Source organism: Penicillium cinerascens (genome assembly GCF_028974065.1).
Source record: "Penicillium cinerascens strain IBT 15544 chromosome Unknown contig_24_segment0_segment0, whole genome shotgun sequence".
NCBI lineage: Eukaryota > Fungi > Ascomycota > Eurotiomycetes > Eurotiales > Aspergillaceae > Penicillium > Penicillium cinerascens.
The window spans coordinates 1,661,028-1,683,954 of record NW_026695290.1 but is presented as its reverse complement, the minus strand read 5'-3'; the positions used below and the strand labels follow the sequence as shown (position 1 = coordinate 1,683,954).

General features: G+C 53.0%; 9 protein-coding genes across 9 annotated transcripts; 5 read left to right on the top strand and 4 right to left on the bottom strand.

Annotated features, from left to right (window-relative positions):
- Positions 1–410: 410 nt before the first annotated feature.
- Positions 411–3,028, top strand: N7498_003728 (putative actin polymerization protein Bzz1; the record flags this gene model as incomplete). The annotated part of the gene is made up of 6 exons (XM_058450790.1): positions 411–557; positions 625–651; positions 737–1,264; positions 1,318–1,398; positions 1,458–2,583; positions 2,634–3,028. The coding sequence occupies exons 1-6, from the start codon at positions 513–515 to the stop codon at positions 3,026–3,028; spliced, it is 2,202 nt and encodes a 733-aa protein (XP_058310252.1). The 5' UTR covers positions 411–512.
- Positions 3,029–4,479: 1,451 nt separating this feature from the next.
- On the top strand, positions 4,480–6,417 carry N7498_003727 (uncharacterized protein; the record flags this gene model as incomplete). The annotated part of the gene is made up of 1 exon (XM_058450789.1): positions 4,480–6,417. The coding sequence occupies one exon, from the start codon at positions 4,480–4,482 to the stop codon at positions 6,415–6,417; it is 1,938 nt and encodes a 645-aa protein (XP_058310251.1).
- Positions 6,418–7,158: 741 nt separating this feature from the next.
- Positions 7,159–9,070, top strand: N7498_003726 (FAD binding domain protein; the record flags this gene model as incomplete). The annotated part of the gene is made up of 4 exons (XM_058450788.1): positions 7,159–7,742; positions 7,803–8,320; positions 8,378–8,464; positions 8,523–9,070. 4 exons carry the CDS (start codon positions 7,159–7,161, stop codon positions 9,068–9,070), a joined length of 1,737 nt encoding a protein of 578 aa, XP_058310250.1.
- A 426-nt stretch (positions 9,071–9,496) lies between these two features.
- On the top strand, positions 9,497–11,172 carry N7498_003725 (uncharacterized protein; the record flags this gene model as incomplete). The annotated part of the gene is made up of 3 exons (XM_058450787.1): positions 9,497–9,686; positions 9,773–10,480; positions 10,529–11,172. 3 exons carry the CDS (start codon positions 9,497–9,499, stop codon positions 11,170–11,172), a joined length of 1,542 nt encoding a protein of 513 aa, XP_058310249.1.
- Positions 11,173–11,756: 584 nt separating this feature from the next.
- N7498_003724 (Gfo/Idh/MocA family protein) lies at positions 11,757–13,421 on the top strand (the record flags this gene model as incomplete). Its single annotated transcript, XM_058450786.1, has 1 exon — positions 11,757–13,421. The coding sequence occupies one exon, from the start codon at positions 11,757–11,759 to the stop codon at positions 13,419–13,421; it is 1,665 nt and encodes a 554-aa protein (XP_058310248.1).
- A 244-nt stretch (positions 13,422–13,665) lies between these two features.
- pgmA (phosphoglucomutase PGM2) lies at positions 13,666–15,438 on the bottom strand (the record flags this gene model as incomplete). The annotated part of the gene is made up of 3 exons (XM_058450785.1): positions 13,666–14,978; positions 15,034–15,335; positions 15,386–15,438. 3 exons carry the CDS (start codon positions 15,436–15,438, stop codon positions 13,666–13,668), a joined length of 1,668 nt encoding a protein of 555 aa, XP_058310247.1.
- A 475-nt stretch (positions 15,439–15,913) lies between these two features.
- N7498_003722 (oligoribonuclease) lies at positions 15,914–16,522 on the bottom strand (the record flags this gene model as incomplete). Its single annotated transcript, XM_058450784.1, has 2 exons — positions 15,914–16,426; positions 16,475–16,522. 2 exons carry the CDS (start codon positions 16,520–16,522, stop codon positions 15,914–15,916), a joined length of 561 nt encoding a protein of 186 aa, XP_058310246.1.
- Positions 16,523–17,218: 696 nt separating this feature from the next.
- Positions 17,219–19,066, bottom strand: N7498_003721 (uncharacterized protein; the record flags this gene model as incomplete). The annotated part of the gene is made up of 3 exons (XM_058450783.1): positions 17,219–17,602; positions 17,658–17,980; positions 18,034–19,066. The coding sequence occupies 3 exons, from the start codon at positions 19,064–19,066 to the stop codon at positions 17,219–17,221; spliced, it is 1,740 nt and encodes a 579-aa protein (XP_058310245.1).
- An 892-nt stretch (positions 19,067–19,958) lies between these two features.
- N7498_003720 (sugar porter family MFS transporter) lies at positions 19,959–22,146 on the bottom strand (the record flags this gene model as incomplete). The annotated part of the gene is made up of 7 exons (XM_058450782.1): positions 19,959–20,226; positions 20,279–20,393; positions 20,444–20,791; positions 20,849–21,618; positions 21,668–21,931; positions 21,985–22,053; positions 22,109–22,146. The coding sequence occupies 7 exons, from the start codon at positions 22,144–22,146 to the stop codon at positions 19,959–19,961; spliced, it is 1,872 nt and encodes a 623-aa protein (XP_058310244.1).
- Positions 22,147–22,927: the final 781 nt, after the last annotated feature.

Genomic DNA, 22,927 nt, shown 5'->3' with positions numbered 1-22,927 from the left:
GGTAGAAAAAAGTGAAGCGGAGATGAAAGGCAGCCCACACCGGACCGTTCCCAAGATTCACAGAGACACGTGCCACGCAAGCAGAAAGACCCTGAAATTGAGAACGATTATGGAAGCTTGATAAGGTGGAAGCTGTTTGAGAGCCATTGCGGACTGCAAAAACAAGTGACGCCGCACCCTGCTGGAGGAACGCTAGTCCTGGATAGGAAATTGTGTAACAACGCGGTCACAATACCAGCTTTAGCGTAGTGAGAAGACACCATATTAGGGTAACATACTTGTACTGTATGGTCACAGGCACCGAGTATGCTCCCCGCCTTCGGGCGTTGCGATCATCGTCCATCTGTCCCATTTGGCTTCTCGGTCCAACGAGCCACAAATTGCTCGATATTTCTCCTTCGACTCATCGCTAAGTGTCTCACTCAACCAAGCGCGACACTACCGGTCTTCAATCCCTACATCAGCTTGGTTAACCGGCCCATGCGCGGTCTGACATCAACCGCGACACGGCCATGGCGGCACCAGACGTGGCTCCCCAGTTTGGAGCGGAGCTAAAGGTATGAGCCTTGATAACTCGCCCTTAGGTTTACGTTATATATATATCTAACCGGTTCAATTGTATAGGACAACTTCAAACCCGTCAGTACTTGGGTACGTTGCCGGCACCGGTTCCCCGCAAAGAGAGGCGTCATATCATTTCCAACTGGGGCGGAGCTAATGCAACCACGTTGCACAGGTATCGAATGGCATATCATGGCTCGACGAAATCCAGCAGTTCTACCGCGAGCGCAGTGTCATTGAAAAAGAATATGCATCCAAATTGACGGCCCTCTGCAAGAAATACTACGACCGCAAATCGAAGAAGATTAGCCCGCTGAGCGTCGGCGACAACCCCACCCTGACCCCGGGATCCCTCGAAAGCGCTTCTTTGACAACGTGGACTACCCAATTGAGCACCGTGGAGGCCCACGCCGCCGAGCGAGAGAAGTTTGCGACAGATCTGGTTGCCCAGGTCGCAGAACCGCTGAAGCTGGCCGCTACTCAGTATGAAGAAATCCGCAAGTGCCATGTCGACTACCATATCAAGTTGGAAAAGGAGCGCGATGCGTCGTATGGTGACCTCAAGAAGGCAAAGGGCAAATATGATGGTGCCTGTCAGGAAGTCGAGTCACGACGAAAGAAGATGGAGTCGTCCTTCGACCATGGCAAAACCAAAGCCCAGTCAGCATACCAACAACAAATTTTGGAGATGAACAACTACAAGGTAGGTTTTTGACCGTGCGAGTAGCTGGCTCATTTTGTTAACGTCTCTCACAGAACCTATACCTCATCAATATCAACGTCACAAATAGACTAAAGGAAAAGTTCTACCATGAATATGTGCCCGAGCTCCTGAATGTATGTCCTTGATGTGTCCTTTTTCCGTTGCTCAACGCGGTGCTAACTTGATGCACAAGGGCTTGCAAGATCTCAACGAAACTCGAGTGACCAGACTAAACGCATTGTGGTCCTTGGCAGGACAGCTGGAAAAGTCATCACTCACCAACAGCGTGAACCACACAACAAACCTCCTGAATGAAATTCCTCGCAATGACCCTCGACTGGACTCGATGATGTTCCTTCAACATAACGTCACGCAATCCCAAGAGCCCCCGAACATGGGCTTTGAGCCCAGCCCCGTATGGCATGATGATGCAACGATCATCACCGACGAAGCTGCCAAGATCTTCCTGCGCAACTTGTTGGGAAAGAGCAAATCGCAAGTCCGTGAACTGCGAATAGAAGCGGACAAGAAGAGACGTGAGGTGGACACCGGCAAAAAGGTGCGGGAGGGAATCCAACAGGGCAAGGATAACCGCAATGAGGTTGATATTGTACGATCGATCTTCGCCCTTCAGGAGGGATTGCATGAAGTTGAGCGAAAATGGTTGACAGCGGAGGTTGAAACATCCACCATTATAGCCGTGGCAGGAGACCTGTCCATGGGAGCCCAGAACCATAACTTCCGATCTCAAACCTTCAAGATTCCGACCAATTGTGATCTTTGTGGAGAGCGCATATGGGGTCTGTCTGCCAAGGGCTTCGACTGTCGGGATTGCGGGTACACTTGTCACAGCAAGTGTCAGATGAAGGTGCCCGCCGAATGTCCCGGGGAGCAGTCGAAAGAGGACAAGAAGAAGCTCAAGGTAGTACGCCAGGAGCAAGCAGGTGTTATGCCTACAGTCGATCTTGACTCTTCGGCGGTTTCGACAACTGCTCCGTCGCTCACTCGACAAAACACCATGAACTCCCTCAGTTCAGGGTATGCGGCTAGTACTGCCCGGTCGGTCTCCAACGTTGCTACGCAGCCCACCCCCGAGCATCCTGCAGAAGCAGCGCCCGCGCCTTCCGCAGAGACGAAACCAGCACCGAAGAGAGGCCGAGTCTTGGCCCCTCCTCCAACTGCTTATGTCAGTTCACCGGCGGCCACTGACTCGAAGTCGAAGGAACCGAGGGGCAAGATGCTATATGCATACCAGGCCACTGGGGCCGATGAGGTGACCGTGCACGATGGCGACGATGTCGCGATCCTTGAACCGGATGGTAAGTTGTCCACCCACCGAAAACATTGCTTCGTCTTACATGAATTATAGATGGGTCTGGATGGCTGCGTGTTCGTGCTGGCTCTAGCGAGGGCCTGGTCCCAGCCTCCTATGTTGAGGCTGCACCCACACCATCGCCTGTCCCCTCGGCCAGTCCCGGCCTAACTGATCGACCGGGCTCTGTCTATTCCAACTCGTCGGCCTCGCTAGCGGGTAGTGCTGCACCGAAGCGCGTCGGGCCGGCTGTAGCACCGCGCCGAGGGGCCAAGAAATTACAGTACGTTGAAGCCCTGTACGACTACGAGGCACGCAGTGATGTGGAATGGACGATGGCTGAGGGCGATCGATTCGTTCTAATTACTCGCGATAGCGGTGATGGCTGGGCTGATGTGGAGCGTGGTGGAGTTACTAAGAGCGTTCCGGCGAACTACATACAGGACGTATAGACCGGAATTGTGGTGTATATAGCCGGGTTCCGGTACAATTGTAGCTTTGGTGGAGCCTGTGCTATTTGAGCTGGTCTTTCTGTTTACTTGATGGCTTTTTTTGTGGCCCTCCCGGCATGATTTGCATCAGCAAGGAGCGTTTGGGGGCTGTCTGTTTTGCATGTGGATCTTCATGTAGCGAGGCGATTCAAATCATAAACTCTGAACAAACTCTCTCCTGGCTTCCAAAATATGAAGTAAAAAACTGACTCCGACCAGACCTGTAGAATTAAAGGCCGGTTGGAACAAACATGGGTGATGCTGGTTGCGTTGAGCACACTATCTCCATGTCATCCTCTGGCTACAACCCGATTTCTGTGAATAGGAATATAGGGGACATTAGACACTGAACAATGGGTGCGAACTACCCTAACCATTCAACCTGGAATAACACGGCAAGGTACCCTAGGCAGTTCCTATCACATCGCGGAAGGTGCCGAACTGCCCCTCCACATTAACAACTCCCCTTTCGCCCAAGGCTTCGGACCTATTTGCCTCATAATTAGCCAACTTGGGAACATAAAACAATACTCTGCTGATTGTTTGCTAATTATGGGACTTTTCGGTCTCAGGAAACGGGGGATGCGTGACGCCGATCCCTCGGCGCGTAACTTGAGACTGAACATACATCTGTAGCCGCCGAGCTATGGCCATCACATCTCACATTCCCCAGACTTTCGTCGGAACAACTTACCCCTGCTTCTTTGCTGGCTTCATGCACCGTCTCAGCACACGCTGAGCTATTTTTATCCATTTTTATCACCTTCGATGTAGCCGCCCATCGCCGGCGATTCCTGAGGCATGGCGCTCTTCCCTTTGGAGCATAATGAGGCCGCTAATTACCCTGGAAATGCGACCTAATTGTTGCTGAATTTAGAAGTGTTCGATCGCCGTGCATGGCGTTAAGCCTAATGAGGCATCTGATGAATACCGCCGAAGCTGATGCAAAATATAGCAACATCTTAACGCGCGACTGTCCGTTGAAACCGCACTATACCCATCCGGAACTCGAACGGGGTTTCAAGAGGCCCCTATCGCGCGACCTTCAGACACAATCGTCGGCAGTTTCGTGTTTCATCGCGTGGTAGCCGTTCCTCTGTATCGGAGATGGGGAACCCAAAAAAAGATTTGGAGCCTCCGGCGTCACGATAGACTGCTTCTCCATGTTTCATGTTATTCAGGTCCACTTTGCGTTCCTCAGGTCTTTTTATATGCATCGCTGCTTGGCCTGTTTGAGCCTGTTCAAGTTCATTTAATATCCAAACAATCTCCTTTCGCATCATGCTTCTGTTTCTTCATGCAATGTGTTGATTTCCTCTCTTGGTCTTTCGTTGGTCCTTGACTATACCCTACCCTGCGTTCGTTTCCTCTGTGTGGGGGTCGACCTTCCATCACCTCACTGTCATCTCATCATGGCTTCGGAATACGCTCATTACCAGCCAACCACTCCGCCGGGGATCCCTCTTGAAGAGTACATCGGATCAACATACTGTTTCAACACGTCCAATTCGTCCATCTATTCTGGCGAGTCTTCGCCTTGGTCTACAATGACGGGCAACACGAGCCCAACCACTTCGCCAACTAGGCACCATCACGGTCCAGCTCTTCTACCCAAAATTCGTCCTCAAGATGTCGTGATTGAGCCTGTATCTTCCGGTGGGCCACAGCGGCATCGCCGAGTCTTATCCAACACCCGGAACCCACCTGGTTTTGTTCCTTATCCAAGCCGGCCACCTGTTCAGCGAAATGGTATTGACGGTACAGGCCGACTGGCCCTAGCTTCTCCCATCTCGCCAATTATCACTACCGGAAATGGTAGCTCCTCTGCCTTATCATCCCCAGTGACTGTCACCCCAAAAAGCAAGCGCAAGCCTTCTGGGGGACACTCACGCTCAGTGTCAACCTCCTGTATTGACGAAGCTACTCTGAATCGTTATGGATATCCCACCTATCGACAGCTGCCGAAGTATGTTATTGCGCAGACACAACCGACCACTCCAGCAACACCTGTGACACCTGTGACCCCAACTATTATGGTCTATCCATCTTATCCCCAAGGATCAACAGTTGAAGTGCCTCGAATTGGCCCTGTGCGTCCTCACAATCCATTGACAATTCCTACACCGCAATACAGCTATCCTCGGACACATGGAGCCCAGCCATCACCAGCGCCCATTCTTAGCCCTAAAGAAGATTTGACCTCATTATCCACCAATCTTCTCTCATATCTGAGCTCGCCCACCCAGGCAATCAACCTTGTCCGCAATGTTAGCGTTGTTCCCACCCGTGGCTTACACGACTATTTCTGGTGGGATATTCGCAACCTTCGCAGCTGGAACTCTTTCTCCCTCGGTACTTTCGACTCAATTCGTGGACTCACTCAGCTCTTGAAGACGGAGATTCCTGGTAACCTTGCTCCTCCAGTTGCAGTGAGCCCCCAACGCTTGGGGCCGGAGTCGGAGCCCGGACTGGTTGGTCTAATTCGAGACCTTTATGCACCCCGGATCAACGCTGCGCTTGCTGTTTCCCAGGGCCCAGAGCACCTTCAGCTCTACACAGCCCCCGACATGCGTTACACTGGCCACAAAAACCACGGCCACCCACACTTCCTGGCCAACTACGCCACGGACTCGGAGCACACAGCCTCCGGTCAGCCACGCGGTCGTCTGGTGGGGATTGTAAAGAGCTTCGACCGATGGAATTCCGGTATGCGCAACGAAGCGCCGCACCGGCGCGTCGAGTACCTAAACGGACTGGCGCACTTGCAACGCTGCATGCGCGAACATTCCTGCCGATATGGCTTCATTATCACCGAAATCGAGCTCGTCTGCGTTCGTGCCGGCTGCGACGAAGGCGATGATGTCCCCTACTTCGGATTTCTAGAAGTTGCAGCCCCGATCCCTCTCAAGACCGCCTGTAACCACTCACAAAGCGCACGCGAGGCACCGCCTCTAGCAACCCCCATCAGTGCGCGATCGTTCTCTTCATCATCACATGGATCATCCTCCTACTCCAGCCAGAATTCTCCCGTCCACGACCCAGAGGTGTCGGAGGATGGTCTTTCCGGCCCTATGACAGCCAGCTTAGCACTTTATTTCCTGCTAATGCTGTCGAAGTCTGTCCCGCTTCCTTCTCAACCATCCGCCCACCTCAACGTCGGCGGACCTGGTGCTCTCACGCGGCAGCGTATCCTGCCCGATGCAAAGGATAAATGGATCCCAGAACCACAGATCGGTGAGCGCCGCGATGCTAAACGCGTACGTGGGTGGGTCTGGCCTCAGGATGCTTGGCATCGCCGTGAAGGTGGTGGTGTTCATCGTTCGAGGATTTCAGATGAAAAGAAGAGGTAAATAAGATTAAGTTTGGAGTCGGCGTGAGAGATGGTGGTGTTTATTTTTCTGGAGTTCTTAAGTGGTTTTGTCTTTTTATCGGCGGATTTTGGTATTCAATGTTTGGTCTGTGTATGGCTTGGAGTTTCTGTTTTGCTATTCCCCTGGGTGTTTTGATAGTCATTTTAATCTCTTTCAATCTGATCTAGTGTTTTCGTTATTTTCCTTTCTTTCTTGTCAACTTTATGTACTACTAATCACCATAATTGACAGTGTGATACTAATTGTGCGTCTGCCAGCGCTCTCCATGCTGTGCGAAATATATATCTCCTCATGTCCACTTTGTGCTCACCTTGCTAGATTTTCTTGTTATCCTGGTCAAAAAAGATACTCTCAGATACATTTAAATTACATTGCTCACCGTGTTGCCAGCAATAATCTAAGCCCAACTTTCTGTGGGTTCACCGCCGTCAAAAAGTACCCATGCCGTTCCCCAAGGTCCTCACACCAGACAGCTTCCAACTGATCAGCACTTTCCGCTGTGGGGGACCCACCTTTACCTTGTGGTACATATTGTATGAGACCATAGGGACCTTGGGAGAGAGTACCTCGATGGCCACGCGTGAGGACATTGTAGAAGATGGCCGGAGGCGGCCTGTGCTGAATATAAAAGGAAAATCCCCCGATATTTCGGGCGTGAACTAGCTGCGCAGACTACACTATTCGAAATCTCACTCTTTTTATATTCTTCTCACCACCAGGATGCACGCAGACAATGGTATACACGATGTCATCATCATAGGTGCTGGGCCATGCGGTCTTGGGGTGGCCGCTCGTCTCCATGAAGAAACTCCATCGGCAATGTTCACGGACGAGGAACATCAAAGATACCACTGGATCAAAAAACACAGCGGTCGAATGAAGTTGGTCCAAGCAGGCCACGGCAAGATCAATGGTGCCCGCGCTGAGAAGTGGAACCGAGGTCAGAAATGTGCGTGCGAAAAGGAACAGGATAAAGAACGGAGAGGATCCACGGATTCAGCATCTTCAGTACCTTCGCTGTCCTCGGCATCTTCAGTCTCTTCGGATGATTCCATCTCAACCCTGGTGTTGGACGGTTCGGGGGATCAATGGATGCAGCGATGGAACAATGCATTCCGGACGCTGGAAATCAAGCAGCTGAGAAGCCCGATGTTCTTTCATGTGGACCCTGGCGATAGAGATGGGATGCTGGCATACACACAAGAAGTGGGAAGAGAAGAAGATTTATGGGAGATCTCTGGTTGTGTGGGAAAGGAAATGAGCAAGCACAAGAAGAAGAAGAGACGACAGGGGGGAAAGGCTCAGTAAGTGATGATTAAACTGTCATGCCGTACGATCAAAGCTGATAATGAATCTCTCCGAAGAACCATTGGCGGTGTCGAAATCGATGAACGGGATCGCAAGGACTACTTTTCTCCATCAACAGACCTTTTCGCCGACTACTGCTCGTCTATTATCGATCGATACGGTCTGAACGAACCGGGCCTCATTCAGAAGCAAGAGGTTGTAGACATCACATACGGCTACCTACCCGAGGATAAAGACACGCCGATATCCAATTCGAAGACCTTCACAGTGACTACCACGACCGGTCAGAAGTTTTATAGCCGAGCAGCTGTGCTCGCTATTGGGGCTGGTGGAGCAGGCGTGGCCAAGATTTTCCCATGGCGCCCAGCAAGCGAAGAAGAAGGTGCTTCAGCATGTTGTCACAGCATGGAGATCAAATCGTTCCCGAGTCCCAACGTCCGTCGCAAGATTCAACTCCGGCAGGAAACCAACGTGGTTGTCGTAGGAGGGGGCCTATCATCGGCACAGATCGTTGATATGGCCGTACGGAAAGGTGTCACCAAAGTGTGGTTTATCATGCGTTCTGAAATGAAAGGTATGTGAACGCGAGCAAGAGGCACGATTCAAGGTAAAATATCTAACGTGTTCATAGTCAAGCACTTCGACATCAGTCTGCCCTGGATGGGCAAATATAAGAACTGGGAGAAAGCGGCATTTTGGTCTGCAGATACCGACGAGGGTAAGTTGTCTACTCCTGCATCAAGGTAAAGAGTATAGCCCAGCTGATGTATGTGAAGAGCGTCTTGAAATGATAAAGGTTGCCCGCAACGGCGGCAGTATCACGCCTCGCTACGTGAAAATCGTCAAAGACCACGCCGCACATAAGCGCGCCTCTATACACCCGCGTACCATCATCACATCCCATAAATACAACCCCGACGCTCAGACGTGGGCACTGACCACCGATCCACCGATCCCAAACCTGCCTCCGATCGACTTTATCTACTTTGCGACTGGCGCACGTGCAGATGTGCGCGAGATGCCACTCCTGAACAACATCAACGAGCAGTACCCCATCGAGATAAAAGAAGGACTTCCCTGCCTAAATAATGACCTAATGTGGCGCGACGACATACCCTTATTCATGACTGGACGGATGGCAGGGTTGAGACTCGGACCTGGTGCGCCGAATCTGGAAGGGGCCCGGCTGGGCGCGGAGCGAATCGCCTGGAGCTTGGAGGAGATTCTGGAGAAGAAAAGGGAGGTTGGGGATCAGTGCGCCGTTGAAGGGTTCTGCGGCCTGGGTAATCGGTATGCTTCGTTGGTTGACAACGGCGACGAGTAGATAGGGCTACGGGTAAACGTCGGTATCTAGTTATAGTTTAAAATATAGTCTCACGGCCATTAAGTGTTTATGTTCCTTGAGACATCTTTCGACATATACACGCGCTACCCTACTTGATTGAGAAAACACCCCAGCTTAGTGACGCAACCTCCATCCAAGAAAAACCTGTAACCCATCCAAGGAAAAACCTGGAATCCATTCCTCCCTTCATTCCAAGGCCTGAGATCATCTCTTAACCACGCCGCTGTGGTGTAGCTCTGGCAAAGAGCTTTTGGAATGTGGATAATCCCTTGTTCGGCGAAATAATTGCAGGAGCTTTTAAAAGCTCGGAAATATAAAACTTTTTGAGCCTTCAATCGGGGATAGTACTCCCTTGTATCTTCTGTTCGATAGTGTGGTGAGCTCGTGGCAGTCACCCAGCATACCATGGATCAAGCGTCGGAACCTAATACGCCAGTCGAAGCACTGAAGATGCTTCCGAACAACACACACAAGAACTGGATAAAGGATCGCGGGTTGCGGAAGCTGAATTTGGGGATCGCGTTCATGTTCACTTCGTCCGCTGGGACAGGATATAACGGAAGTCTCATCAATGGATTGCTCGTGCTACCTGAATGTAAGCGAAGGGTAGGGAGAGAGAAAGAGAGAGAGAGAGAGCGAGATTTACGAAGGATCAATGCTAAGACTTTTCTCCGAATCCAGTCTCGACGGTCATAGGAGGCCTCGAGCCGAGTATCGTCGGCCTCATGATCGCTGCCACTTCCCTAGGGGCTCTCATTTCATTCACACCAGCATCATACATGGCGGACAAATTTGGCAGGAAGTGGTGTGTCGGTATTGGATCTTTGATCGTGATTATCGCCTCTGTCTTTCAAGTCGTGGTCTCAACCCACTGGGCGTTTTTCGCTCTTCGAGTGATGGCTGGCGCAGGAGTCGGTACAGCCCAAACAGCTGCACCGCTGTTGGCGACCGAGATCGCGCATCCTCGTCAGAGGCAAGTAGCCACCGCATTATACAACACCTGCTGGTGTGTGGGCTCGATCACGTCGGCCGCTTTCACATTTGCCACACTGTCTGTGGCTAGTAGCTGGTCATGGAAAATCCCGTGTCTGCTCCAGGCATTTTATCCCACGGCTCAGCTAGTGGGTCTCCTTATTGTTCCTGAGAGTCCCCGCTGGCTCGTATCCAAAAATCGGAAGAAGGAGGCTCTGAAAATACTTGCGCGTTTCCATGCAAATGGCAATGAAGACGACGAGTTGGTTCAGAGTGAGTTCAAAACGATCTGCTGCAGTATCAATGCAGAGACCAGCGAGCCTCAAAAATGGAGCTCGTTCTTCTCGTCCAAGGGAAACCGGCATCGTCTGGCAATCTGCATTATTGTTGGACTCATGCAAGAATGGGCTGGGAACGGTATGAACGGTCTCCGAGTTTCACAACGCAGCAGCTAACGAATTGCAGGCATCGTTTCCTTTTATCTGGCACCGATTCTATCCTCGGTCGGAATCACTCGTGCGTCAGATCAAGCAACAATCAATATAGGCATGCAGGTCTGGAATTTGATCCTTTCTTCGGCTGGAGCAGTCGCCTCTGAGCGATATGGCAGGCGTATTCTGTGGCTACTGGCGACATCGGGAATGCTACTGTTCCTATCAGTCACGACTCTTGTCGCTGGTCTCTTCGCAGAGCTATACATCAAAGCTGCAGGCTTGGCTGTGGTTCCGATGCTTTTTCTCTTCTTCGCCTGTTTCGATCTCGCGTACTCGCCCTTGTTTATTTCGTACCCGGCGGAAATTCTACCCTTCCAGCTTCGGGCGAAGGGTATAGCTGTCACTCTATCGGTTGATGCTATTGCATGCTTCTTCAACCAATACGTCAACCCGGTCGCATTCTCAGCTATCCATTGGAAGTACTACTTTGTGTATGTGGGCTGTCTGATCTTCTTCCTGGCTTCTGTCTATTTCCTGTTCCCAGAGACAAAAGGACGGTCTCTGGAGGAGGGTGCACGCATTTTTGACCGTGGGAATATCCAGGCTATAGAGAGCGAGGATGCCAGCACGAGCACAGATGAGAAGGAAAATGGTGAATATGGCAAGAAAGTGTAAAGATAGAATAGTATTTAGAATAACATTTATCCTCAGCTGTGGCCGGGGTGGCCTAAGGACCCCCGCCATGTGCTTATATGCCGTTGGCCTGTATAAAATGGCCTTGTTGAGCAAGTTTTGAATCAATCTCCATTTCCTCGTGTACTCACCATTTTGCTTCGTATAGTCCACAGCTATATCACAATGCATGGCATCTCTATGTTCACTAACGACCTTGGACATGAAGGTATTATGCCCTTTCAGCAGTCGCCGTCACTATGGATAAAATGTACGTCCCTAGCTTTTTATATCTTTGCTAATCTACATCATGCCAATTACAGGAGAACAATGTCAAAGTCGTCCTAGACATGGTAGCTTGGTGAAAGTGTAGATAAGCGTAAGCATATACTTGCGTGGTGGCCAATCACAGCCAAGATGAAAGTGCTGATGCCACTCCCCGCAATCTATTGCAACCTCCCCGCGCTGCAACATCGTATTCGTTCTCCCAGTCTTAAGTAAGACCTTTGGCGCTCCATGTGTCGCGTCAATTGATTCTCTGTGGAATCACACATCCAAAGGCCAAACTCGAACCAGAGACCAGCACCATGAAAGAACCACAGCTCCCCCCAGCAGACATCCCCGTCAACTCAATCAGCTCCTCGGCCTCTTCCACGCCTCAACAACTCCGCTTCCTCGTCATCGGCGCCGGTTCTCGCGGTAATGCCTACGCCGTCGCCGTGACAAAGGTCACACCGGGAACAATCCACGCCGTCGCCGAGCCACACCCCTTTAAGCGGCGCGAGTTCGGCCGGAACTACATCTGGGGACAGGGATCAGCTCAGGAGGGCCAAGAATTCACCGACTGGCGCGAGTGGATACGATGGGAAACCGAACGGCGACGCGCAGATAAAGGCCAGGATGGCGCCGCAGGGATAACGGGCGCAGGACCCGTTGGAGTCGACGGTGTATTCATCTGCACGCTGGACGAGACACACATCGAGGTGATCAAGGCAATCGCTCCGCTCAATCTACATATCCTATGCGAGAAGCCGCTCGCCCTCTCGCTGAACGACTGCCTTACCGTATACCGCACGCTTCAGCCACCAGAGGGCGCAGACCAACGCCCACGAGCCCAGTCAAAGATCTTCTCCATCGGCCATGTACTACGATACAGTCCACACAACATTCTCCTACGCAAACTCCTCCTTGCGGAACGGGTTATCGGCGACATCGTCTCACTGGAACACACCGAGCCCGTAGGCTGGTGGCACTTCTCGCACAGCTACGTGCGCGGGAACTGGCGGCGTGCCACAGCCGCCGGCGACGGATCCCTCCTAACAAAGTCATGCCATGACATCGACTTCATCCTCTGGCTTCTCTGCTCGCCCCCTTCACTCGAGAACGCCGTTGCATCGGGCCACGAGCCTCACTTCCCGCGCAGCATCTCGTCGGCGGGGTACATGACGCAGTTCAGACGATCGCGCAAACCTGCCGCTGCGAAGGATGCTACGAATTGTCTCTCTTGTCCGGCTGAGCGGGATTGCAGCTACAGTGCCCTGCGCATCTATAATGATCGCCACCTGGCGAAGGGGCATGCGAGTTGGCCTGTTGATATCGTCTGTCCCGATATCGAAGACGTGTATAAGACACAAGGCACGGCAGCGGCAGAGTCGCATCTTCTTTCACGGCTGCGGGAGGATTACGAGGTTGGCAAGGATGCAGATGCGGATATTGCCTCGCGGCCCTGGTACGGCCGGTGTGTCTACGAAGCAGATAACAACGTTTGCGACGACCAAGTCGTGACATTTGCATGGGATGATGAGGAGAGCGAGCCCCGCCGGCTCGCGAAAACGGCTACCTTCCATATGATTGCGCCGACGGAGAAACAGTGCGAGCGGCGCGGCCGTGTGTACGGGACCACGGGAGAGATTGAATACGATAGCCGAACGATCTCGATCTATGATTTTGCTACAGCCAAAACTCATGTTATTGATGTGCCCCCTCCGCCGCCGAATCAAAAGGAGTCTCATGGTGGTGGTGACTATGGTCTGGCGAGACAGTATGTCAGTGCTGTTGATGCGGTGGTGAATGGGGGCTTGGATGTTGAGACGGCGCAGGCGAGATTCGTTGGGTGTACTTTGGAAGAAGCGGTGCGAAGCCATGCGGTTGTGTTTGCGGCCGAGGAGGCTAGGCGCGAGGAGAGGGTTGTGCAGTGGAAGGAATGGTGGAATGAGAAGCTCAAGACTTCGGCTGCGGCTTGGGCTGCGTGATACGGCATTTGCGATGATTTATGATCTGATGAGTTTCATGATACTGGTATTTAATTTGAGAGGGTCGGTTCCCTTATATCGAAATTAAAGTCAACAGGAAGACCGATTACTAGAATAGAACTATATCGAGTTCTATCCAATACGTTATTTTCTGCATTCGTCCATCATAACATGACTTCTTCACTCGGGAAACCATAGCCGTGATCCCCATCCAGCGGGTCACACAATAACACTTATAGACTGCTTAGGTCTTGACATCGGGCTCCTCGCGGCCGACGAACTCCTTAAACTTGAGGAGCGACAAAGCGAGAGAGACGTTGTCGGCCAGGTACTCCTGGGCACTGAGGCCGAACTTGGAGCTATCACTTTCGTAGCGCTCGACGTACAGACGGATGGTGGCGCCACTGCTACCAGTGCCGGACAGACGAACGACAATACGGCTGCCGTCGTCGAACTTGGCATACAGGCCCTGGTTCTTGGAGACACTGCCGTCAAGGTCGGTGTAGGAGAAGTTACCAGCGTCAACGACCTTGCGGCCGGAAATGGTGGAGCCGACGAAGGTGTCGCGCTTGGCGACCAGGTCGGACAGGACACCGACGACCTTGTTGGCACCGTCGCTGTCAACGTTCTCGTAGTCGTAGCGAGTGAAGAAGGTACGGCCGTAGGTCTTCCAGAAGGCGTTCTGGATGGAGGCAATGCTGGGGGTCTCGTTGGGGGTCTGCTTGGCCACACCAGCAATGACATTCAACCAGGCCACGATAGCCCAGACACCGTCCTTCTCACGGATGTGGTTGCTGCCAGTTCCGAAGCTCTCCTCACCACAAATGGAGATCTTCTTGTTGTCAAACAGGTTGCAGAAGAACTTCCAGCCGGTGGGGACCTCGTAGCTCTGCAGACCCTGGGCCTCGGCGACGCGGTCAACGGCACCGGAAGTAGGCATCGAACGGGCCAGGCCATAGACACCCTGCTTCTGGAACCAGGGGATCAGCTTGGCGTGGTGGGCAATGATGGCCAAGCTGTCACCGGGGGAGACGAAAGAGTTGGCACCGTAGATCATATTGCGGTCACCGTCACCGTCACTGGCGGCACCGAAGTGCACGCCGTTCTTGTCAACGGCCTCAACGAGCTCGTGAGCATACACGAGGTTGGGGTCGGGGTGGCCGCCGCCAAAGTCCGGCTTGGGCTCGCAGTTCATGGTGCTGCTGGCGGGCAACCCGAGCTCCTTGACGAAGATGTCGACGCCGTAGGGGCCGGTGACACCGTGCATACCGTCGAAGAGCACCTTGAAGTCCTTGTGGGAGCTAAGGAAGTCCTTGATCAGGTCAAAGTCGAAGATCTCCTTCATCATGGTCACGTAGTCGGCGGTGGAGTGGACCACCTCGACCTCGATGGGGCCGTAGGTCTTGGTGCCAATGTTGGAGGTGTCGACATCGGGCATATCAACGTAGTTGTAGGAGGTGAGGGACTTGGAAGCTTCGTAGATCTTGTTGGTCACGGTCTCGGGGGCAGGGGCACCGTTGGCCAAGTTGTACTTGATGCCGAAGTCGTTGTCGGGGCCTGGTGATGGCGAGTTAGCGGCCAGCGAAAGCAAATACAGCTTCATATTACTTACCACCAGGGTTGTGGCTGGCAGTCAGCAAGATACCACCGGTGGCCTTGCGAACACGGATCAGATTGCTAGCAGCGGGGGTGCTGAGAATGCCATTCTGGCCGACCAGCAGCTTCTTGACACCGTAGGCAGCGCTGATCTTGGCGATCTTGGAGATCACCTCCGGGTTGTAGTAGCGGCCATCACCACCAATGACGAGGAAGGCATCCTTGGCGCCTTCAGGAATGGAGAGGAGGATGCTGGTAATGAAGGACTCGGAGTAGTTGGGCTGCTGGAACACCTTGACCTTCTTGCGAAGACCAGAACTGGGGCAATGTTAGCGGTGGAATTGGAACGACGCAGGCAAATAACATACGTGCCAGGTTTCTGGTCAGTGAAGGGCTGGATGGAAACAGTCTGGACCGACATGATGGAGTGGGTTGGATGATGGAGAGAGAGAAGGGGAAGCTTCACCGACTGAAGGAGGGGCTTGCCGTCATGTGTTGATCATCCCACTTGGCCAGTTCGACAGGGTCTACTACATTTCCAATTGGCTGGTTTCAGTGGATATCTTTTCAATTAAATTCCCCGACTGTCATCCTATTAGGTATCGGATATTCAAGAGCTTCAGACCAGACGTATTCCTAGGGTTACGTTCCTCAGCAGTCCCTGGAGCTGTTTGCCCATTTCCCATGAGGGAAATCAAAATACGCGCCCGCGGGGCAGCTCCGATGTTTTACCAGTGACCAAGAAAAACTGCAATTGCCTTGGTATCAACACGGTTAAACACGGTTAAAAATAGAATTCAACCTTGATGTCATTCCCAGCGGAATCTAGTTTAGGAAAGGTGAAATAAAGGACTTGAACATCGTACAGACAGGTGCATCAAGCTCGGATATTATAATCAACCAAACAGCTTCTCCTTATAAAAGCGCATCTCGGCAATACTCTCAAGAATATCATCCCTGGCCAAATGCACCTCTTTCTTAGGCGGAACCCCCTCCAACAACTCGTCACTCCCCCACCTCCTAGCCGCCTCTTTAATAGTACTCACGTCCAGAATCCGATAATGCAAGTGCTCCATAACCTTCGCATAGGGCCCTTTCACCAAAAACGCCTTATCAGCATGAACACTATTCCCCGCCAGCAGACCCGTCCGCGCGGGTACGTAACGCTGGATGTAGGCAAGGAGCTGATCCGCCGCAGCAGCGGGCGTCGTGGTCGAAGCGCGCACGGCGGCGGTGAGGCCCGTGCGGCCGTGCGTGTCGATGCACCAGGGCGACATTGCGTCGAGGGTGGAGTCGGAGACGTGGACGACTGTTTCGAAGCCTGCAGGTTCCAGCAGGTTGAGTTGGGCGTCTGTGATGAAGCAGCAGATTTGGATGATTTCTTCTTTTTCGGGGTCTAGGCCCGTCATCTGGGCTTGTTAGTTGCTGGTTTCGGGCATGGGTGGCACGGGACGCACTTCGCAGTCGATCCAGACGAGGGGATCAGTGGAGCGTGTGACTGGCATCGTAGTCTTGTAGCGAAGAGCAAGTAGTGGCTTGAGGATGTTAGTCGTGGTGAATGGCACAGGACGGTGCAGGTCCAGGTGTGGGCGGCAGAATCTCTAACCAGGTGGAGAAAGCAGCCGTGTTGGCCCAGAATGCCCTTCCTGAACGGTGGGAGGAATAGCGAACGAAGTGGGCAAATCTGCCGTAGCATATTAGATGCTCGAGTGTATTTTGAAGGTAGTGATCAATGCGTCGCGTCTGCCTTTGTCCGGCTAGAGTAGGCCCCTTGCTAGATTAGAACAATTCTACAAGTTGTATGATGGTTTCCATTCCCCCGGATAAGACAAATGAATAAGCGCTAGAAAGACATGCCTAGGTAAAGCCTAGTCAAAAAAAAAAGAAAAAAGGGAGTACTCGGGTAATACACTCCTACAAGCCTACACAAGGCAGATCCCTATAAACAAGTCGCTCATCTGGCGACATACCTAATGTATTTTCCCTTCCGAATGCTTCCTGTAGTGTAGAGATTGTGGACATAACGGCGTCAAAGAGTCAAGGTATTCAAGGTGGAGGAAATAAAGGGGGAACGATGCAACCGCCCGATATCGACGGAGACAATTCCGCTTGAAACGTCAAACAAGCCATCAACTCCTCAAACGGAGTTTCTATGTATTCAAAACTCTCGCCGGAAATCTGGCATCGGAGCTGTTATCAATTCACAGCTCCTCGTCAATATTATCCGACCCGGCCGGTGCCTGGTCCAGCTTGTCGCCAAGGGACCCGGTGCTGGCGGTCTTGTTCTCGGTCGTGCCCGTTCCCAGCGCTTCGTTAATACGACCGGAGGACTCTGCGATACGACGCCGCAGGGCATTCTCGTCGGCTGTTGAGACGCTCGCGCGCTGCTTCTTCAACGGGCTACCCAGGAAGCCATCAACTGCGTCGGTGCTGGGCTGAGTCTTTTCGGGCGTCTCCGTGTCCGTAGTCGTTTTCGGTGGAGTGATGGAGCGCTCGGCGGCAGGGGGCGTAGTTCCAGAGGCCGGGGTGCTGGCAGAGTTCTCGGCGTTGCTTGAACCCGGCTCTGCAGAGTGTTGTCGCTTGAGCTGTGAGATGGTTAGCGTTTCTTGGTTCAAAACAGTACCGTGGAATCGTACTTACGCGAATCTTGCGAACACCCTCTTCCAGCTCTCCTTCGCGCTTGATGTCGTCGGGAGACAGGAACTTGTTGTCTTCTTTGTCCTCCTCATCATCGGCCTTGCCCAGGATAGGGTTATCGTTGTCATCGTCATCGCTGTCCATTTCATCGTCGCCCTTCTTGCCTTTGCGTCCAGATTCTTGGTCCCGGAAATTCAAGAATCCCACGGTGCCTCCGGGCTTGAGGGGTCCAAGACTGGAAAAGTCCGCCTGTAGTGATTTCCTCTTCGCCGAAGGCGTTTCTTGTACCTTGGGATCCTTCCAGATGCCCATCTTTTGCAGTTGGCCTATACACCGTGTAAGCGGATGTCCAAATATCTCGGAAAGTGCTGTTACTCACGTTCGCCACGATACATAAATGTAAATGTCGCGTAGGGTTTATCAGTCGGGTCGATACCCGTGACAGTTTGTGTGCTGATGGTCTTCGGATCCAACGTCTTGGGCTTCGCGAAGCTCGTCGTATGGTCAACATCGGCATCTCCTCCACTATTGTCACCACCTCCTTCGTCATCGTCGTGTGCGTCGAACTGCGGCGAGTATTCACCGCGCTTGATCTCCCCGGATGCCAACACGCGGAACAGGGCGACCTTGATCTGGCCAGCAGTCTCAGGGATCGGGTCGTCGTCATCGGAGTCCGAAGACAGATCATCGTCGGAGACGTTCTCTAGCGGGTCCTTCTCATCGTTTCCATAGCGCATGATGTTCTTGGGTTTCGAGGAGGCGTTCGCCTCCATGTCCATTGCGCCCTGGCCCTCCTCCTGGCGCTTCGCGCGACGCTTCTCCATCTTCTGTCGCCGCCGCTCAATCTTGGCTGCAGCGTCCTTGCCTTCCAGATCCAACCCATTTAGCCAGCGCTCCAGTCCGACTTCGCGGAACAGGAATTCGCGCTCAGCAATGCCGCCGCCCTCGGAGTCGGGCACGCTGACCCAACGCGAGTTCACCCAGGTCTCCTCCCCTCTTCGCAGCAATGTAGCAACCTCTTCCTTCTGTCTGCCATCAAAGTAAATGTACGCTGCCACCGTTTCATTCGGAGAGTTGGTTAACGCCTGGTATGGCGCGACAGCCCCGGAATACTGGCCGCGCTCGCCGGTCTGGCCTGGCAGGCCTCCGACGACCTTCGGCTTGGGGGACGGGCTATCGGGTGTGGGTTTGGGGGTGGAGTAAGGCACATCCTGGCCGGGATTGAGCAGGGTGATCGAAATGGCGAAGGTGGATTGTTCGGCCTTGCCGTTGGCGGAGTCGGGGACTTTGGGCGGGGGCACCGGGATGAAGCAAGCTATCCGCGAAGCTCGGGACTGGCGCTGAATGGAGTATTCGGAGATGGGACCATCCGGGGTATGGATGCTCACGGCGAGCCCTTTGAAGCACGGCATGGCGGTGCCTCGGAAGGTCGAGGGGCGTGGTCGGCGTGGTCGGTGTTTTGGGTCAAGGTATAAAGAGAGGGGAGAGGGACGGCCCCACGCGCTCGAAAGAGGAGATTGGACCCCCAGGCAAAGATGGGCGAGGAAGGAGGTAAGTTGCAGCGAGTGAGAGCCTCTCTAGTTTTTTTTTTCTGCGTCCCACGAGAAGTGTGAGCTAGCTATAAGGTGAGAGGCGGTCAGGGTAGTGTGTTTTGAACTGGTGCCCCCCAGTAACTGGGTCGGGACCCCACTGTTCGCGGGCTGGTATATAGAGGGGGCTGGTTGAGGTGCAACTTTTGCAACTCCTAGAGGCCAGCGGGAAGGGGAATGTCAGGTAAATAAAGGCGGCGTGTGAGCTTCACGGATAGATGTCACAGGCCTCAGTGAAGTCTCTCAACAACAATTCCGTCTCAACTCAGATCGGCCCAACCCCACGTGATATGAGCCGCGTGCGAGAAAAATAACCCTAAGTGTCACTTGTCACTTGTCACTCATCACTCATCGCCTGCATGGGACTGCATCATCTCCTAACTCCTTACTACTCTTATCTGACCCCTTGAGTCCCTGATCCCCTCGGGTTCATTCCTTTATCTGTATTGACCTCGTCATCCCCATCACCTGACGGTCATAACCATGGATCCGCCACATCCCCGGGACCCGCTACGCCAAGTTTACATTTATGGAGAAAAACACTGGAATCTCATGAGCTCTCATTTCTCATATCAAAAAAATCATAATAGGTATGTGACCAAAAAGGGACCTGGCAAATGGGACCGAGCCCCAATGACCGGTCCCTGCGTCACTACCAGAATTACAGAAGTCATAACATTAGCGCCAATCAACGGGTCTACTTTGCAAGCCCAAGTTACGCCTTGACGGTCTCAGAGACTACACTCGGGACGCGTTCAGCCGCGTCGCCTGTAGCAAACTGATCGAACTTGTACAGAGGCTCCAGCTCCACCTTTCTGCGGAAGATGTACCGGTTAACCCACCACGGAAGGGCCTTGAAGACCTGGTAGTGCATGTGAACCCGCGTGGGGACAGCGAAGATGTAGTCGAGCTCTTCGAGGGTGCGCTGCTTGGTCTCGGGGACAAACAGGAAGATCATGACCAACGCAGTCACGTTCAAAGCCCTAATGCGACTGTGAGTATGTTGTTGAAGCCCATCCGAGTGAGGAAACTTACGCGTAGAAGCCAAATGCTCCGGTGGGGGTCATGGCGTAGAGCATGCGCGGGAAGGTGATGGAAAGCACTGCGGCCCATCCTAAGCAGGTTGCCACGGCCCACGACATACCAACCTCTGCAAAATGATCAGCTCCTATTTTAGATTAAAGTTGGATGAAGACATACCGCGGTGAGAAAGTGGGAAGACTTCGGCAGAGTAGGTGAAAGGCACGGGACCTTCACCCGGCGAGTAGAAAGCGGCGAACAGGAAGATGAAGAGCGCAATGGTGCCCAAGTGGGCACCTCCGTCCCCTGGGACCCAGAAGCAGAATCCGGCTGCGAGTAGGGTCCAAGCCATCTGGGGGAAAGTGAACAGAAGCAAAGCTCGGCGGCCATAGGTATCAATAGTCCAGACTGCTGGGAAGGCGAAGAGGAAGTTCACCAGACCGAATCCCCACGATGCAAACAATGCGCTGGTGGTGCTGGCGCCGGCTTGTTGGAAGACAGTGCTGGAATAGAAAGCAATAATGTTGACTGTTTCAACCCGTTAGAGATCAACAAGATCAGGAGATGGAGAGATGGCCAACTTACTTCCACACATTTGCTGAGCAATCATCACTGTGAACGAGGCAAGGGTAGCGCGGCGGACACGAGGAATAGTAAACAACTCGACGAAACGAGTAACGTAGTTGCTTTCTCCAATGATACTCTGCTCAATTTTGATCTGAGCATGGATGTAGTAAAGATCCCGAGCAGCTTGAAGGGGCGTGTTGCGGAGACGGCAAAGAGACTTGAAAGCCTTGGCCATCTCGCCCCGTCGAATGTACCAACGAGGAGACTCGGGGCAGAAGTAGACACCACACAGAAGAGGCACGGCAGGGATAAAGGCAGATCCAAGTTGTAGACGCCAGGACAGGGCACCGGTGTTCATGACAGCCAAGTTGGCGCTGAAGCCGAGGAAGATTCCAAAGGCCGTCCACAGCTGCCAACACATGACCAGACCGCCACGAATGGGGGCCGGGGTATTCTCAGCACAGAAGATAGGGATTGTGGAGGCTTTCAGACCCATTCCAATTCCGAGGAGCAGACGAGTGATGAACAGCTGGGGCCAGTTCTGGGTGAAGGCGGAGCCGATGGGGGAAAGCACACAGAAGATGGCAGCGATGAAGATTGTACCACGTCGGCCCAGGACCCGGTTCATGGGATCCGAGAGCCAGCATCCAAAGGCGGCACTTGCAATGTACGGAGCAGCATTAACGATACCGACGAGCCACTGGTTTCTCTCGCTCGCGGACTCGGGGATACCAAAGGCGTCAGGGAAAGACAGGTTAGCACCGTTGGAACCAGTCTGATCCCATCCTCTGTTAAACGTTAGCACTATAGTTTCCAGGAAGAGCTTCATGAACATACTGAACTGCCGCACCAATCGAGCAAAGGATGATGGTAAAGTAGAGCGCCTTGGGCTGGCGCCATTTGTGGAGAACTTCGTCGCGCAGAGCAGTGACCTCTCGTTCAGTAAGGTCAGGAACGGATTCGAACTCGGTAGGGTCACGCGCAACAAGCGCTCCCTTCTTCAGTTCCGGTAGGATATCGGTAACATTGTACTCCTGAGCAAACTCTTCCACGTCGCGGAGCACTTGGGACTGGCTCAATTCCGCAAGTGGGTTTTTGATCCTGGGCTGATGTTAGATCATTGCTGCCGCCATGAAGCGTGGTTTGGAACATACTTGGCAGAGACGTTGTTTTGTAGGTTTACTTGCTCGACGTGGCCCTTTTCCGCACCACTGTTGTCATCACTAGTCCCAGTTTTGAATAAGCATGGTGGGCCCAGCAACGTGCAAAGCAACTTACCTAGACGATTCCAGGTGGGTGATTGTATCCTTCGCCATGGCAATGGATGAAGGCTCGAGGTTTGTTTCAGGTAGTGTGGGCTAGATACTGGGGGCTAGACCGTGTGGCGTAGAAGAATAGGAGACAGAGAGAAGGTTGAAAGAGGTTCACCGGGTCAGCGCAATGCCTCAAAGGAAAGGCAAGGATTGAACCGGGGACGACAGTGAATGGAAGAATCAAGAATCCGTCAAAGGGGAGAAACCACGGCCTTTTATGCCTTCAGGGAATTTCCCTCAGGTCGGCCCGTTTGGCAAGAGTGGGCACAGTCATTGGGCATGGAATTAGGTCGACACCCCGGACCAAGCCACGAACAGAGCTAGTTTGATTTCAGAACTACCTTCCAGAAGCGGGGGCTCAATCTGGGGTCTGAACCACGGGGAGACTTGCTACGATCGTCACCTGCCCCGGAGAAAACGCGGACATTCAACGCCGGAAACACGGACTGGACCTGTCCATGGAGTTTTTGTTCCGTTCCCCCTCGGCCACTCACGCATACATTGGCTACAGGCCGACGCCCCCAAGTGAAGGGCCATGTCCGACAGAATGGCGAAACTCACCGGGAGTCTATGAGTCCTACTCCACGATAACCCCGCGTTCAGCAAAACAGAATCGCGGTATTCCGGCCCGGTTAAAGTAAAAAGAAACGACGCATCCAAGATCGCCACGGGATAGCGCCACAATGAACTTCTAAGCGCGACCCGAAACGAGATTGGGTGGAAAGGGACACTAAAACGCCACCTCGTTATTCTCGTACGCGGGACGTGCCCTGGATTCCTGGAT